This window comes from Manacus vitellinus, unplaced genomic scaffold (assembly GCF_001715985.3).
Source record: "Manacus vitellinus isolate BGI_N305 unplaced genomic scaffold, ASM171598v3 scaffold_27_pilon, whole genome shotgun sequence".
In the NCBI taxonomy this organism is placed as follows: Eukaryota; Metazoa; Chordata; class Aves; order Passeriformes; family Pipridae; genus Manacus; species Manacus vitellinus.
In genome coordinates, this window is record NW_021940039.1 from 1,278,914 (window position 1) to 1,291,374 (window position 12,461).

The 12,461-nt window shown below is 42.8% G+C and overlaps 1 protein-coding gene across 6 annotated transcripts in view; it reads right to left on the reverse strand.

The window, feature by feature from the left end:
* LHX2 (LIM homeobox 2) overlaps positions 1-12,461 on the reverse strand; it is a 49,515-nt gene that overhangs the window by 19,826 nt on the left and 17,228 nt on the right. For 2 of the 6 annotated variants that reach the window (XM_018074447.2, XM_008931713.3), the window contains exon 1: positions 2,365-2,967. The exons of 2 other annotated variants lie outside the window; for them this stretch is intronic. In XM_018074447.2, the coding sequence (XP_017929936.1) occupies positions 2,365-2,592 (228 nt within the window). In that variant the 5' untranslated portion in view covers positions 2,593-2,967. Of the gene's footprint in view, positions 1-616; positions 716-1,918; positions 1,995-2,364; positions 2,968-12,461 lie in introns of those variants that run through there. 2 more of the 6 variants (XM_018074451.1, XM_018074448.1) reach the window with 2 other exon arrangements.

A 12,461-nucleotide genomic window follows, 5' to 3' on the forward strand; every position in this document is an offset into this window, starting at 1 on the left:
GTGTCTGCATAGTTAATGCTCTGTGAGTGAGTGTATGTGGAGCGTGTCTGTGTGTGTATTTTCCTAGCTATAAAATTCCGAATGAATTACGATCAAACCCCCAGTAGTCACAGTGCTGCAGACACAGCTCCCTGCAAGCTGGTCCCAAACAACACGGATCGCGCTCTGCTGTGACCCAAAGTACTAAAGGGATCAGTAAATAAAGCTGCGGAGGAGACGAGCATTACTAAATCCGAGGCGCAGAATATTTTACCGGGAAAACGAAATAGTGGGAAACGTGTTGGAAAGAAAGCGGGAAAAAACGAACAGAGCACTTTAGATTATGCTGGGATAAACTTGGAAGCAATAAAACTAAATGTAAGCCCTATATAATTTAATAGTTTAGTGTCAAATCGCAATCCAATCGAAACCCTCACCCCCCCCCCCCAAATTCATACATATCCTGTCAACTTCTACCGAAAAAGAAAGAGAGAGAAATATCGGACCCATTTGAGCACGCTTATTTATTTTAGCAGGCACCTGAAAGCAGCGTTCGGGAGAGGAGGCTCTGTGCAGCAGGCTTTGGGGCGGACCTTGCCAGCCGCTGCTTTCCACCTCGGTCCCGACTTACTCTTACCCGCTTTGCACAGAAGCCCACGGCAGATCCGTTCTTGTGCAAGAGAACCCGAAACATTTCCTTACAGCTGTGCCCAACACGCGGTTTGTTTTGCTTCGGGGCGGGGGAGAAGTTGTTTGTTTGCTTTTACCTCCTCCAGAGCCTTAAATCCTCGCGCAAAGCAAAAAGCAAAGGCGGATCTCGGGGGCAATGGAAAGGGTCCGAGGCTGCGCTTCCAGCATATGCCAGACCCGTCCCTTTCATCCCCTGCTTGCGGGGATCACAAAATCCCGTCGCTGCGAGCGCTCCCGCTTGCACCGCACCGCTCCCACTAGCAGAACTCCACACAAATAAAACCCTGGCACTCCACTGGTGTTAGTCACAGGAACCCACCGGGAGCGTGTTTCTTTAAGGCATTAACCGAACTCCGAGGAGGGATCATTTTATAACCAAAATAGTTTCTTGTAAAACCACTTTAAATGAAATAACGATTTTTTTTTTCTACCTTGCTTTTCCAGTAACAAAAATATTCTGAGATTCAGAAATGGCATTCAAGGATCGAGTACTCCATCCCACTATTTGTTATGTACACACGTGTATGCATATACATTATATATAGTTAGATAAAGCTATCATGTCACAATATTTATTCCAACAAAGATCATTCGATGTTGTTTAATTGTATGGAGAAATATTAACTTTCTCAAAGAAAACCAAAACCGTTTAGATTAGAAATCACGTCCCACCCTTATGGCACAAAGGCTGTTTTCCAGCCAGTATTTCAGGATTAAATAGTCTCACTGCCACCTTTAAGCAAATTTCCACATAGCATTAAGAGAAAGAACACATCCTGATGGAGTTCGAAAACCCGAGAACAGATCTTCCTTGCATATGCCCGTATCAGCTTACGAGACAGCATTTAACCAACGTGCGAGATCGTTTCACTTCAGAATTATTTCTTAACAAAAAAAAAAAAATTAAAAAAAGCATACGTGAATTGTTGAATCAGTTAAGACACTTCGGAAATCTCTCCCACTCTGCCAGCTTAGCGCCGGTTAGACGGATGCATCCTTTTATTATCTAAATGTATTAATATACAGGCACTGTGCATCAGCAGACAGAAGGTAAAAAGTGGCAAAGTTATAAAAAATCGCATCCATCCGTCTCCCTGAAGCATATCTTCCAGTTCTGTTTGCCATGTTTACAAACCCACATATTAAAATTATTTTTTAAAAACAATAACTTAAAGGCACTCGGGGTTGTTTTGCTTTGGGTTTTTTTTAAATAAATGCTATAAAGACTGTCTCACTGTAGACATCCTACCTGAAAAATAACACAGAACTGGATTCTCTGCTGTTTGTGTTTCCATTCTGCAGACAAAAAATTCGCTGTGCCAAAATGTTATGGTTATAAAGCCATACTTCGCCTCTTCCTAAAAACTTTGGAAGGCCGGACAGGCTGGGGGAAGGGAAGGAGTTCTTGGACGCTACCAAAAGGCTGGTCTATCTTTCTGTTTTCTCGCAAGAGCAGTACCGTTCATTTCACCCAAGCGTTACTATTACTATGCATATTATTAATAATTAACAGTTTCATGCCTTTCCCCACGGTTTCATTTAATCTTTTGGGGTGCCTTTACGCTCAGACCTCTCCTGATTTAGCATTTTGCATACGTTTCCCCCCGATCTGTTATTTTAGGGGAAAAGCCGTATCTGTGAGGGGTTTGGTACGTTTAGGGGGGTGCCTGACTCTCCCATTCCTTCGGCTCCTACCGTTTCCGTCTCTCCCCTGTCTATAGCCGAGCTGATGGCCGGTGCTTCGCTTTTGGTTCTCCGATCCATCTCGTCGATGACCCCGTGCATCTCCGAGCCGGAAAGACTGTGGAAAAGCATCGCTGAGGAAGCAGAGGAGGAGGGCCCGAGTTGCTGCTGCTGCTGACAGTTGTCGGGGTCCCTGCAGGAGCCCAGAACTTGCATTAACCGGAGCCCTCCCCCATGCATCTAGCACGGCCGCCCCGTCTGTCCTCGGGCACCGGGCTGTTCCCCCGGCAGAGCTCTCCGGAGCGCGGCGCAGGCACTGGTCCGAGCTTTCAGGGGGATGGGGCGCAGAAAAGGCGGGCGAAGGGGCTGAGGGAGAGGGGATAACTGATGGTGTGAGCTTCGGGGCTCGGATCTAGTCTGTGGCGCGGCCCCGGCACATCCCTCTAGGAGGCTTCTTCAGTGCAGGGCTCATTGCCCCAGGTGCAGTCCCAGGCTTTATGCTCTGGCCCAGCTGGCAGAAGGCTGGGCAGGTTTACGGTTGGGAGGGATTAATAAATAATAGAAATATAAAAAAAAATTAAACCATCTTCGGTGAGAAATAAATAATAATTGAAAAAAAAATAACGACAAGCCCCCTACATCGTACTGTGCGAAATTTAGAGGAGCAAAGCGAGGGAAAGGGAGGCTGCAGCAGGCGGAGAGCAGGCTGGTGCTGCAGGGAGGCTGGGGCGGGTGCCCACCGTACGCGCTCACAGTCCAGAGGGCTGGCAGCGGCGGCAGCTCAGGGGCAAAGTTTGCTCCTTCCCCCGCTCCTCCCCCAGCCCGGTGGAGCTCATTGGGAAAAGAAAAAGCCAAGGGGAAGGAGGGAGAGTTGGACGGGCACCAGATGGGACGAGCGCTCGCGGCCCCCCTCTCTCTTAAAGCGGCGCGGCCCGCCGGGCGGGAGCGCCGGGGCTGGACGGCGGGGCTGGATTGGGGCGGGCACCGCGCGGGCTTCCGCGCCTTTTCTACAGCCCCCAGCTGACTCATGTCCTGCCCCGCCGCCATTGGGCTGCGCCCGCCCGGGCCCGCCGCATGTGCTCGGGGCCGGGGCTGGCCCCGCGCTGGCCCCGCACCGGCCCCGCACTGCCTCGGGACCCGCGCCCAGGTTGGCGTCGGTCACCCGGCGACCCTCGGCGACGTGTGGCACCGGGGCGTGACAAAGAGCGCGGGGGGCAGAACACAGCGAGGGACGAGGAGCGGCCAAAAGTTCGCCCCGCTCTGAGGTCGTGGCGCCCCAAACATTCGTGACCAGTTGAATGCGCCCAACAACCCTCCTCATGATGAACACTCAACGTTTGAACATCATAATTTGAGTCATCCCAGTTTGTGGAGCCTTCCACAGACTTGGGCCTCACGTATCTCTCATTTCCAAGTAGACTGTAAGAAAACCAGGCCAAGAAGGTCTCTGAACTAGAGGAGAAGCTTCAGAAAGTCTCCAGAAAAGACAAAGAGTACTCAGGGAGACTGTTCACGATGTCTAAATATTTATCCAGGAGGTGGGTAGTGAGGAAGGACTAATTAGTATTAAAGATGTCAAATATCACACTTCTAATTACGTTACAAAGGTAGCACAACGGAAGGTAAATGTGAATGCACACTGAGATCATGAGACTCGCTGCCTCATGGTGATGGGAGCTCTTACATCACTCGGGTGGTGTGTTCTGGCAGAGCCATTTGCCTCTCACAGGTACAGTGCAGTCGGGGCTATCCTTGCTAAAACTGGAATTACTCTGTGTATAGTCAAACTTTGCTGGGTTTATGTGTTCCGTTCTTACAATACTCGAGGCTTTTCATCATCTTTCTGTTGAGATTGCTCTGAGTAGTTAAAGACATTTGCATGTCACAGAGGAGAACAAAGTGTCTCTTGTAGAAATGCATATGAAATAGCCACAAGACCCCTCAAGAAACCATACAGAATGCAAGCTAATTTCCCATCTGTGGGAACTATCCAAAGACTGTCCTAAAATCAGACCTTGGAAACAATGGAAGTTCATGTCTGAATTCAGATCAGAATTAGCACAATTAGAGGCACTGTATGGTATTTATCTTGATAAAATAATCTTTGCCTTCCTCTGTAAAGTTGCGAGACATTTCCCGCCCCCACCTGTGCTGGGAGGCTTGGCTCCAGTGAGGCTGGGGGACATTGCCCACCGGACAGCCCGGACCCACCGCCGGGTTATCTTCACTCCAGCAATTTGCTGTACACATCCTTACCCACGGCTCTGCACCGCACTGTCCTTAGATGTTCTAATACCAGATTAATTCCCCATCACGGAATTGATTACATACTTTTTGCAGTTAAGAAAGGTCATGGATTCGTACACTCTATCTGACACTGCTAATTATCAAAAAGATTTTAGATATTTAACAGCATTAAAATACAGTATTTTATGTTACAGAATCGCCTCAGTGGATGGAACCAATAATACCAAAAGCACATTGAAAAAGTATGGCATGACCTCCAGTTCACAGGCTATCTCTGATTCCCTTCCTAATGGATATACAAACACAAGAAGACATCCAACCCTTGCTACCAAAACACAAGGAGAGTAACAGAATGTAAACATAAAGCTGCTAATGTACACACTGACACTTGAATGACATTTACATTGTTCAGAATAAAATCCAGGATATTCTTGAATAATGAGCAACAGAGGAATTGCTGGAGCAAAATCATCTTTGGAACGAGACACGGGCTCATTTGAAACGAGAGCTTTTTCATTAGAAAAATGGTGCAGCTAATAATAAAGTCTTTTAACCTGTATTTTGTTATAGGTGACAGGTGAACAAATCACAGGTCTTGAGTTTCTCTACCCTGCCTCTCTTGGTAACGTCATCTCCAGTACCATCTGCTACCTACCAGACAAACAGACCAACCACATAATGAGGTACCAGCTTCCACCCAGCTACCGTGACTAAATCAGAACAAAAGATTCAACGCCTCCTTCAACAAAGGAACACAAGTCTAAGCTGTCTTTGCTAATTGCTGGGTTTCAGGTTGTCTGTTACAGATTTTAAGTGAGCTACAAACTTCTATCAAATACTCATAGCTGTTGGATAAAGGTACTAAGAATAAAACATAAATGGAAGCAAAAGGTAAGAAAGAAGAGAAGAAAGCTTAGAAAATAAGTAACTACTTATGGTAATTTAAAGGCTGTGGAATAATATAAACATGAAAGACCAGGGGGCAGAGTGATTGATATCTCATATGTTTTCGATGCCCCTACGGTTATTAGACTGCAATATATGGGAACATACAATAAACTATGAATTAAAATGTAATTGTAGCTTCAGGCATCTTCTTCATTGTCTGCTGTGGTGTTATGTCTTCATGCACCGTGATTGACAAGGTGTAATTAATCATCTTACTCAGTTGTAAATATGGGCACCCTTCACAGTAGGCATCAGGAAGTGTGTACCAGCAAAGGAAGCAATAGTTGACGCTGAGATACCATTAAATCAAAATCAGAGCGCGTATATGTTCAGAAATGTGTGTTTGGTGTGATGCTGTTATCGTTTATTTCGAAAATACTGTACCAACAGATTTACTTGATTTGCAAGTTAACTACAACATTAACCGGTTTTATTTATTTTGTCTCTTCTTCATTTTTATAGGCAATGATGTTGTTCTCCTAAAATGTGAGACAGTTTGCTTCTCGTCAGCGAGTGGAGCCCAGCTCAGCTCCTGCTCTGCCCGAGTCGCTGCAGACAGACCAGCAGCCTCAGAGTCAGCTGCTCCATGGACTGGCCTGAAACAGTCCCGGGAATTACGGCTCCATTCATGGATCACTTCTTGCACTTCTACAGACTGAGTTGGACACTTTGGGTCATTTTAAAGTGAAAGAGAAATAATGAAGTTACCTTAATAAGAAATAGTGTTCTGTTTAAAAATAGGACATTTCTTGTCGCCATTGCTGTCCCTTAATTGTAAATGAACATCTTTTTAAGGATTTTTTTTTCAGTATTCCGGGGCAAGAATATATTTAATATATTTTTCTGATTTGAAATGCTTGCTATCCTTATCTAGTTAGTGCAGAAATGGTGTCTGAGTCATGGGAAATTGAAGTGGTTTGTCTCAGGAAAATTTGGTGGTATGCGTGTTTTTGATGCACATAGAGCTGCTGAATGAATAATTGGCCCCCTATTTAATGTCCTCTGCTTTAAAGCTGTCTGGTACATTTGCTGTTTAAAAAAATGTCTTTCAAAGCTGTTAAATATGTAACAAAAAGAGGTTGCTCTCCCCATTCTGACGTGAACAAAGCCATACAGTGAGGTGCCCGAGGTACTTCCAGCATGGCATTAATTACAAACACAATCATAAATGGAGATCTGCAAAGTTCTCCAGTGCCATTTCTCTGCAATACCAGCTGATGAGTGCTTGATAAAGGCATGCAGGAAAAACATCTGCCCAGGAATTAGCTATTAAATATTAAGCCAAGTATTTTTCAGAGAGTGTGGGATCTGTTGGATCTGTAATTCCACCATCTACCCCTGATGGAATAAGATCTCTGGCTGTCTCAGAAGCAAACCGAGCTTAAAACAGGAGCGCACTCTCAAGAAGATGATCGACTAAGAATGTGTTTTATTTTGATTTGAAAAACTGTCAATCACAGATAGAAAAGACCAAATAATATTATTATATAATACTAGCTAATTGTATTTGTCTGGTAAACCAGGAAAGCGCAGGAAAGAGGAATAATACAGTTCAGAAGGAAAATATTCCGAGGGTTTTGCCCAGATGTTGTGCTGAAATTGTTTGTCACTGGTACAAGCAATCGATTTCAGAGGAAAATACATGCATGGATGTATAGATGTGAGGGGAAATAAGACGTCCAATGTCTCACATATTCCAGTTTATATAGCCACAGCTATTTAAACAATTCCAAAACTGCCTCTACGGGTGTCAAAGAGGGAGGGAAATCTTCAACCACATGATCTTCTCTCCAGAGTCCTGTTAAATCCACTGAACTTAAAACAGAACAAGAAGTGTGAAATATGGGTTTGAACATGTTATGTCAGAAATGTAAAGGTTGGAAGCCTTTTTAGTAACCGATATTAATATTGTATTAAATGTTATGAAAAGGTAGGTGTTGGGGAGAAGGGCTGGGCTCACGTGCAATTTTGTCAAGGTTTTTATCTGTGATTATGATTCCAGATGTATCTATTCCCTGAGGAGAAAAATGAAGTTGGCATGTGACATGTGTTTTAAGGTGTTTGGCACAGTTTCCCAAAGTGATGACAAAATGTTCATTTTTATTACAGTGAATTGGTAAAGAAAATACGATTCTGAAGGTCAGTAGCTGTGCATTTAAGATAACTTTGGAGTTTTATTTTGGGGAACACACATTTTTGGTGGTGTGCTTAGATCTGGTTGCCTGACAGGCACCTACCAGAGTAAATAATGTAAATAGAATCATGTTTACAAAATACAGAGCGGGAATTACGAGGAATTTGGTGAATCTCTCGCACAGAATATGGCAAAGATTGCAAAAATGGCTCTTTTTGGATCTAGCAGTGTCGCTGCTCCTTAATGATGTTTTTTAATCGCTTTACTACAGACTAATCTTTTTGCTCTGCAGTTACACCTCAAATAAATGGGATAAGGTCCTTTGTAGGAGCACGTTTTTCATGTAGAGGGACAGATTTTTTTAAATATCTTTTTTTTTAGCCGAGCTGGGGAAGGTGTTCCTTGTGGTGCAAAGCACTTGCCCAAATGGCCACGAGCAGCCTGGGTGAGGCAGCGGGCTGTGGCTGCCCCGTGCCCCCTCCCTGCAGCCCCAGCTCGGTGCTGCCAGCAGGGCACCCTCCTGCAGCCCCAGCAAACACTCCCCATAAACCTTTTACAAGTTGCACATCCGCCAATGGGCGAGGGCTGCCAGCCCGCCCTGATTGGGTGTCCCGGGGATTTGGGAAACGGCTCCACAACAAACCCAAGGTTTGGGGAGCAAAGGCTCCAATGGCATTGCCTCCTCTGAATAGGCAGAGCCTGAGAATATGATTAACTCCATATTTCATAAGTAAACTCCCCCAGCCCCGGATCCATCTGCAAATATTCAGGGTGATGTGCTCAATACATTCCTTTTCTGTTCTATAACCACATTTCTTTGTGAATTTAACCACATCAGAAAGCACTTCAGATTTCTAACACAAATATTCGATGCATTTAACGTAAGGAAGCTTCCTTTATTGGAGGTGATTTGGAACATTTTGTATTTTATAGGTATATTTAAGAGGTTAGCAGTAGGGGGGACTCGTCTGTGGAAAATCTGTCTACAGCTGAAATTTTTAGATGCAGAAGTGTTGCTGAAATGTCTGATACATTCACATTCTTTTGTTAAGTAGCTTACAGGACTATCCTCTTAGCTACCAGATACCCAGCTCCTCTTTTTTTTTTTTTTAAGTCAAATAACATTCCTCCTTTTTTCCCCCTTATTTGTTATTTTCAGGAATTTACACTTGTTTTGGGTTTTTTGTGTACAATTAGATGATCTTCATTTTCATGGGTTTTTTTACTTTTTTCATCTACAATTTGGTTGTCCTTTTCAGCAGTCTTCTGTAACTTTATTTTATCTCTGGTGCATGCAGAGAAGCCTCTCATTGGCTGGTACCTTATTGATGATGATTTACAAGTTTTCCCAGATTAATTTTCCATGGGGTAATTTTTCTCCAACACAACACAGCTCCAATTAAAGAAAAGAATGCCGAAGGTTAATGTATTTTATAACACAATTTAGAAATTCATTTTTGAAGTCCTTGTGTTTATATTTTAAATTCAGAATCTTATTTATACTTCAGTATCAGAAAAATAATGTGGACAGTTTGAAAATTATTAGTGGGGTATTTTCCAGCCACTGAAACGTGCCTGCCTAACGAAGGCAGAAGACTTGCTCACTAGATTTATTTTAAAGCAGTGCTGTTAGATATTCATAAATTAAAATGGCAGTTTTCAATGAGATACTTATTACTATTTTATTTGATATTTGTGAGATATCTGACCATTTAATATTTATCCTTTATTTCTCTGAGCTGATCTAATTGCACCTCTCTATTTTGCATTTATTTCTCTTTGCAAACACTACATTATTCACTCTCTCCTGTGCTTATTAAACAGTGCCACCTGCACCAAATGAAACAAAGCTTCTCCATCAATCTATCCCAGCTAAAGAACCCCGACTATATATTATAATTAATTGAAGCTCAATTGAACACTTGAGTCTGAACTAGATACAGTAACCTGAAAAAACATTAAAAAAATTAGGATGTACTTTAAAGAAATCTTTTAAATGAAAATGTTCACTCCAAACTGAGAACCTAACCTCGTACCAAGCACTCTTCATCAGCTCCGCACAGTACCTCAAGTAGCAATTAGCAGGTCCTTTAATTAATTAACTATTCCCTGTACATCACAGGGATTTTTGTGGCACTAACGTCATCCTCCATAAGTGAATACCAAATGCAGTCAATATTTTGTCACTCGGAGCCCTTCTCTGGACTACCTGAATGCCCACCGCCTGGCTGCGCGGCCCCACTTCCCAGCCGGAGCAGGTATGGAGCAGCGCGCACCGGCGGGGCAGCGGCGGGGACGCGGAGCGGGGCGAGGAGCGGGGGCGAGGGGGGAACCAGAGGGGATGCAGAGGGGACCGGGCACGGGGAAACCCCCCGGCTGCAGCGAAGGGAAGGGCTTCACTGCCAAGCTGCCAGGGCTGGGGGCTCTGCCGCCCGGGTGCCCCCCGTGCCCTGGCCGCGCTGCCAGGGCTCGCTCAGACCGGGTCAGACACGCCAAGGGGAGAGGGCACTTCCCACCCAGCCGGGACACCGCGAACTTTCTGTGTCTCACCGATTCCTTTCCATGGGACCCTCATTTGGGAAAATAGGAAGTCATTTTAAGGGAACTGCCATCTGAGGATGAGACACGGGACACGTATTGCTGGGTTGAAGATTTACAAAAGATGCAGTATGTAAATTTGTTTATATAAATATGGATAAGATATATCACAGTATGAGGCTCTGTGTGTGTGGATGAACATATGTGTGTGTATCCATCTCTCTATTTGCAGATTCAGACACAGACATATGTTATCATTTCTTAGAGGCAAATATCTGCAGAAATAATTCTTTGTGTTCAGTAGTTCTCTTTAGTGTGTGGTAAGTTCCTCTTCAGAGATTTCTGTGTTCAGGAAAGATCTTATGAATGTAATGGACAGCATGATGAAATCAAATAAAGCATGCCTTGTATGATTTTGCAAGAATTATACATTAGCACTCTCTTTAAACATGTGTAATATTTTGAATTATGGAACCAACTTTATAGATAGTTTTAAAATAATAAATAATATATATTATGGACTTGTAGAAACAGACACAGTAGAAATCTCAAGAAAGAAGAAAAAATTATTATTCAAATAATTTGAGATATTTGCCAAGTGATATATTATAATTTTAAAACCCCACCACATTTAATTCGAACTCTTCATGAGGAGTAATATGTATTCAATCACTGAAAGATAGTAACTGATTCCAGTAAAATTTGCTATTTTGTAAGAGTAAGAGAAATTTCCATTTCCACCCCATGGACTCTTCTGCATCACTCTTCCTGCAACTTCAGTTAAAAAATTTGTGGCATGAGCAAAATATAAGTAAAAATATAAAGCTCAACTGCTAAGCTACGACTGTATCTCTGTTTTTGCTGTGTAAATCTGCTCTTATCAATAATTCACTATTCATGTTCTACAAAGACTCCGTCTTTACATTTTTAATTAGCACGTACAATTTTACAAAGGTAATTAGGAAAAGGGAAATACTAATCTCTGTACCTGGAGTCCCCATGTCACAATTTACTACACATTTTTTCCAGCAGCTTTGGCAAATGAATACTCTGTTTTGATACATCAATCTCAAACAAAGGTGGACTCCGATGCAATTTTTCACTGTTCATTTCCCTGAACCTTTTGGGATATAAAGAATCGTGACCAAATACTTAACAGCCTGATCAATAGCCATTGACCGGCCGGAGCCCCTCGCACCCTAACAAGCACAGCTTGATCATGTATATTTGATCATGGAAAATTTCAAAGCACCCTCAGACAGCAGAGCAAGTCCTGCCATGGCATCTTTGTGCTATTCCTGAAGCACGTCCTTCCCGTGATTTAGCTTTGCCATTACTGGGAACTTACTGCACACACGTCTGATGAAGCTCAAGATCCCCAATTTCAGTGTTATATATCCACAATATTTCACAGCTATGGCGAATATAAAACACCAGCCTCACATTTTAGGAGAGGAGACTCTGGATGTGCCTATGGATTCAATGGACCCCAGAGTGCAAATTTAAAAAGCCCTATCGTTATAAATCTTGCATTCCTGTTAAGTGTTGGCATGCACATTACACTGAGGTGTGTTAAGTTTATCTTAGTGGAAAAATTGCAGTAAAAACCTTTCCCTTGATATCCTTTATAAATACATGTTCACATATGTATAAAATAAAAAAATATTCAAGTTCACAGCTGTGTTAGCCCACTGCCTTATTAATACCATGGAAAGAGATAAAGATCTAAGCAAAAAATATTTACAGTGAAAAATGTCTTTGCAGAACTTTATTATCATTCGTAATTCCACATCCAGTGTTTTTCATATAGGAATTTCAGTTTATCATTAAAATATAACACTGATGCTACATTTGTATAGCTGCCTTTTCTGCTTATAATCATAATGTTTATTCTAACTTTCTGGGTTTATTATTTTAGACAGATATCAGTTTAATTAGCTTAAGCTGTCATACTCTAATAAATACAGACGGGTTGCCTGGTTTGGGAGGAGGAAGGTGGCTGCAGATTTCAGGAGCAGAGACAGTTAATGCCTTGTACATTATCATGTAAACAGCAAAAGGACAAAAATAATTACCTGATAAACTTTCAATTTCTGACTCTCTCCTATATGCTTTCTGACCAATTTTTCTATAGAAAATCCATTCAAATTAGGCAAGTCCTCTAAATATCTGCAGCATCTGCTGGTTCAGACACCTTCCTTTATGCAGAGTACCATTTTCATATGATAATACATGTAATATG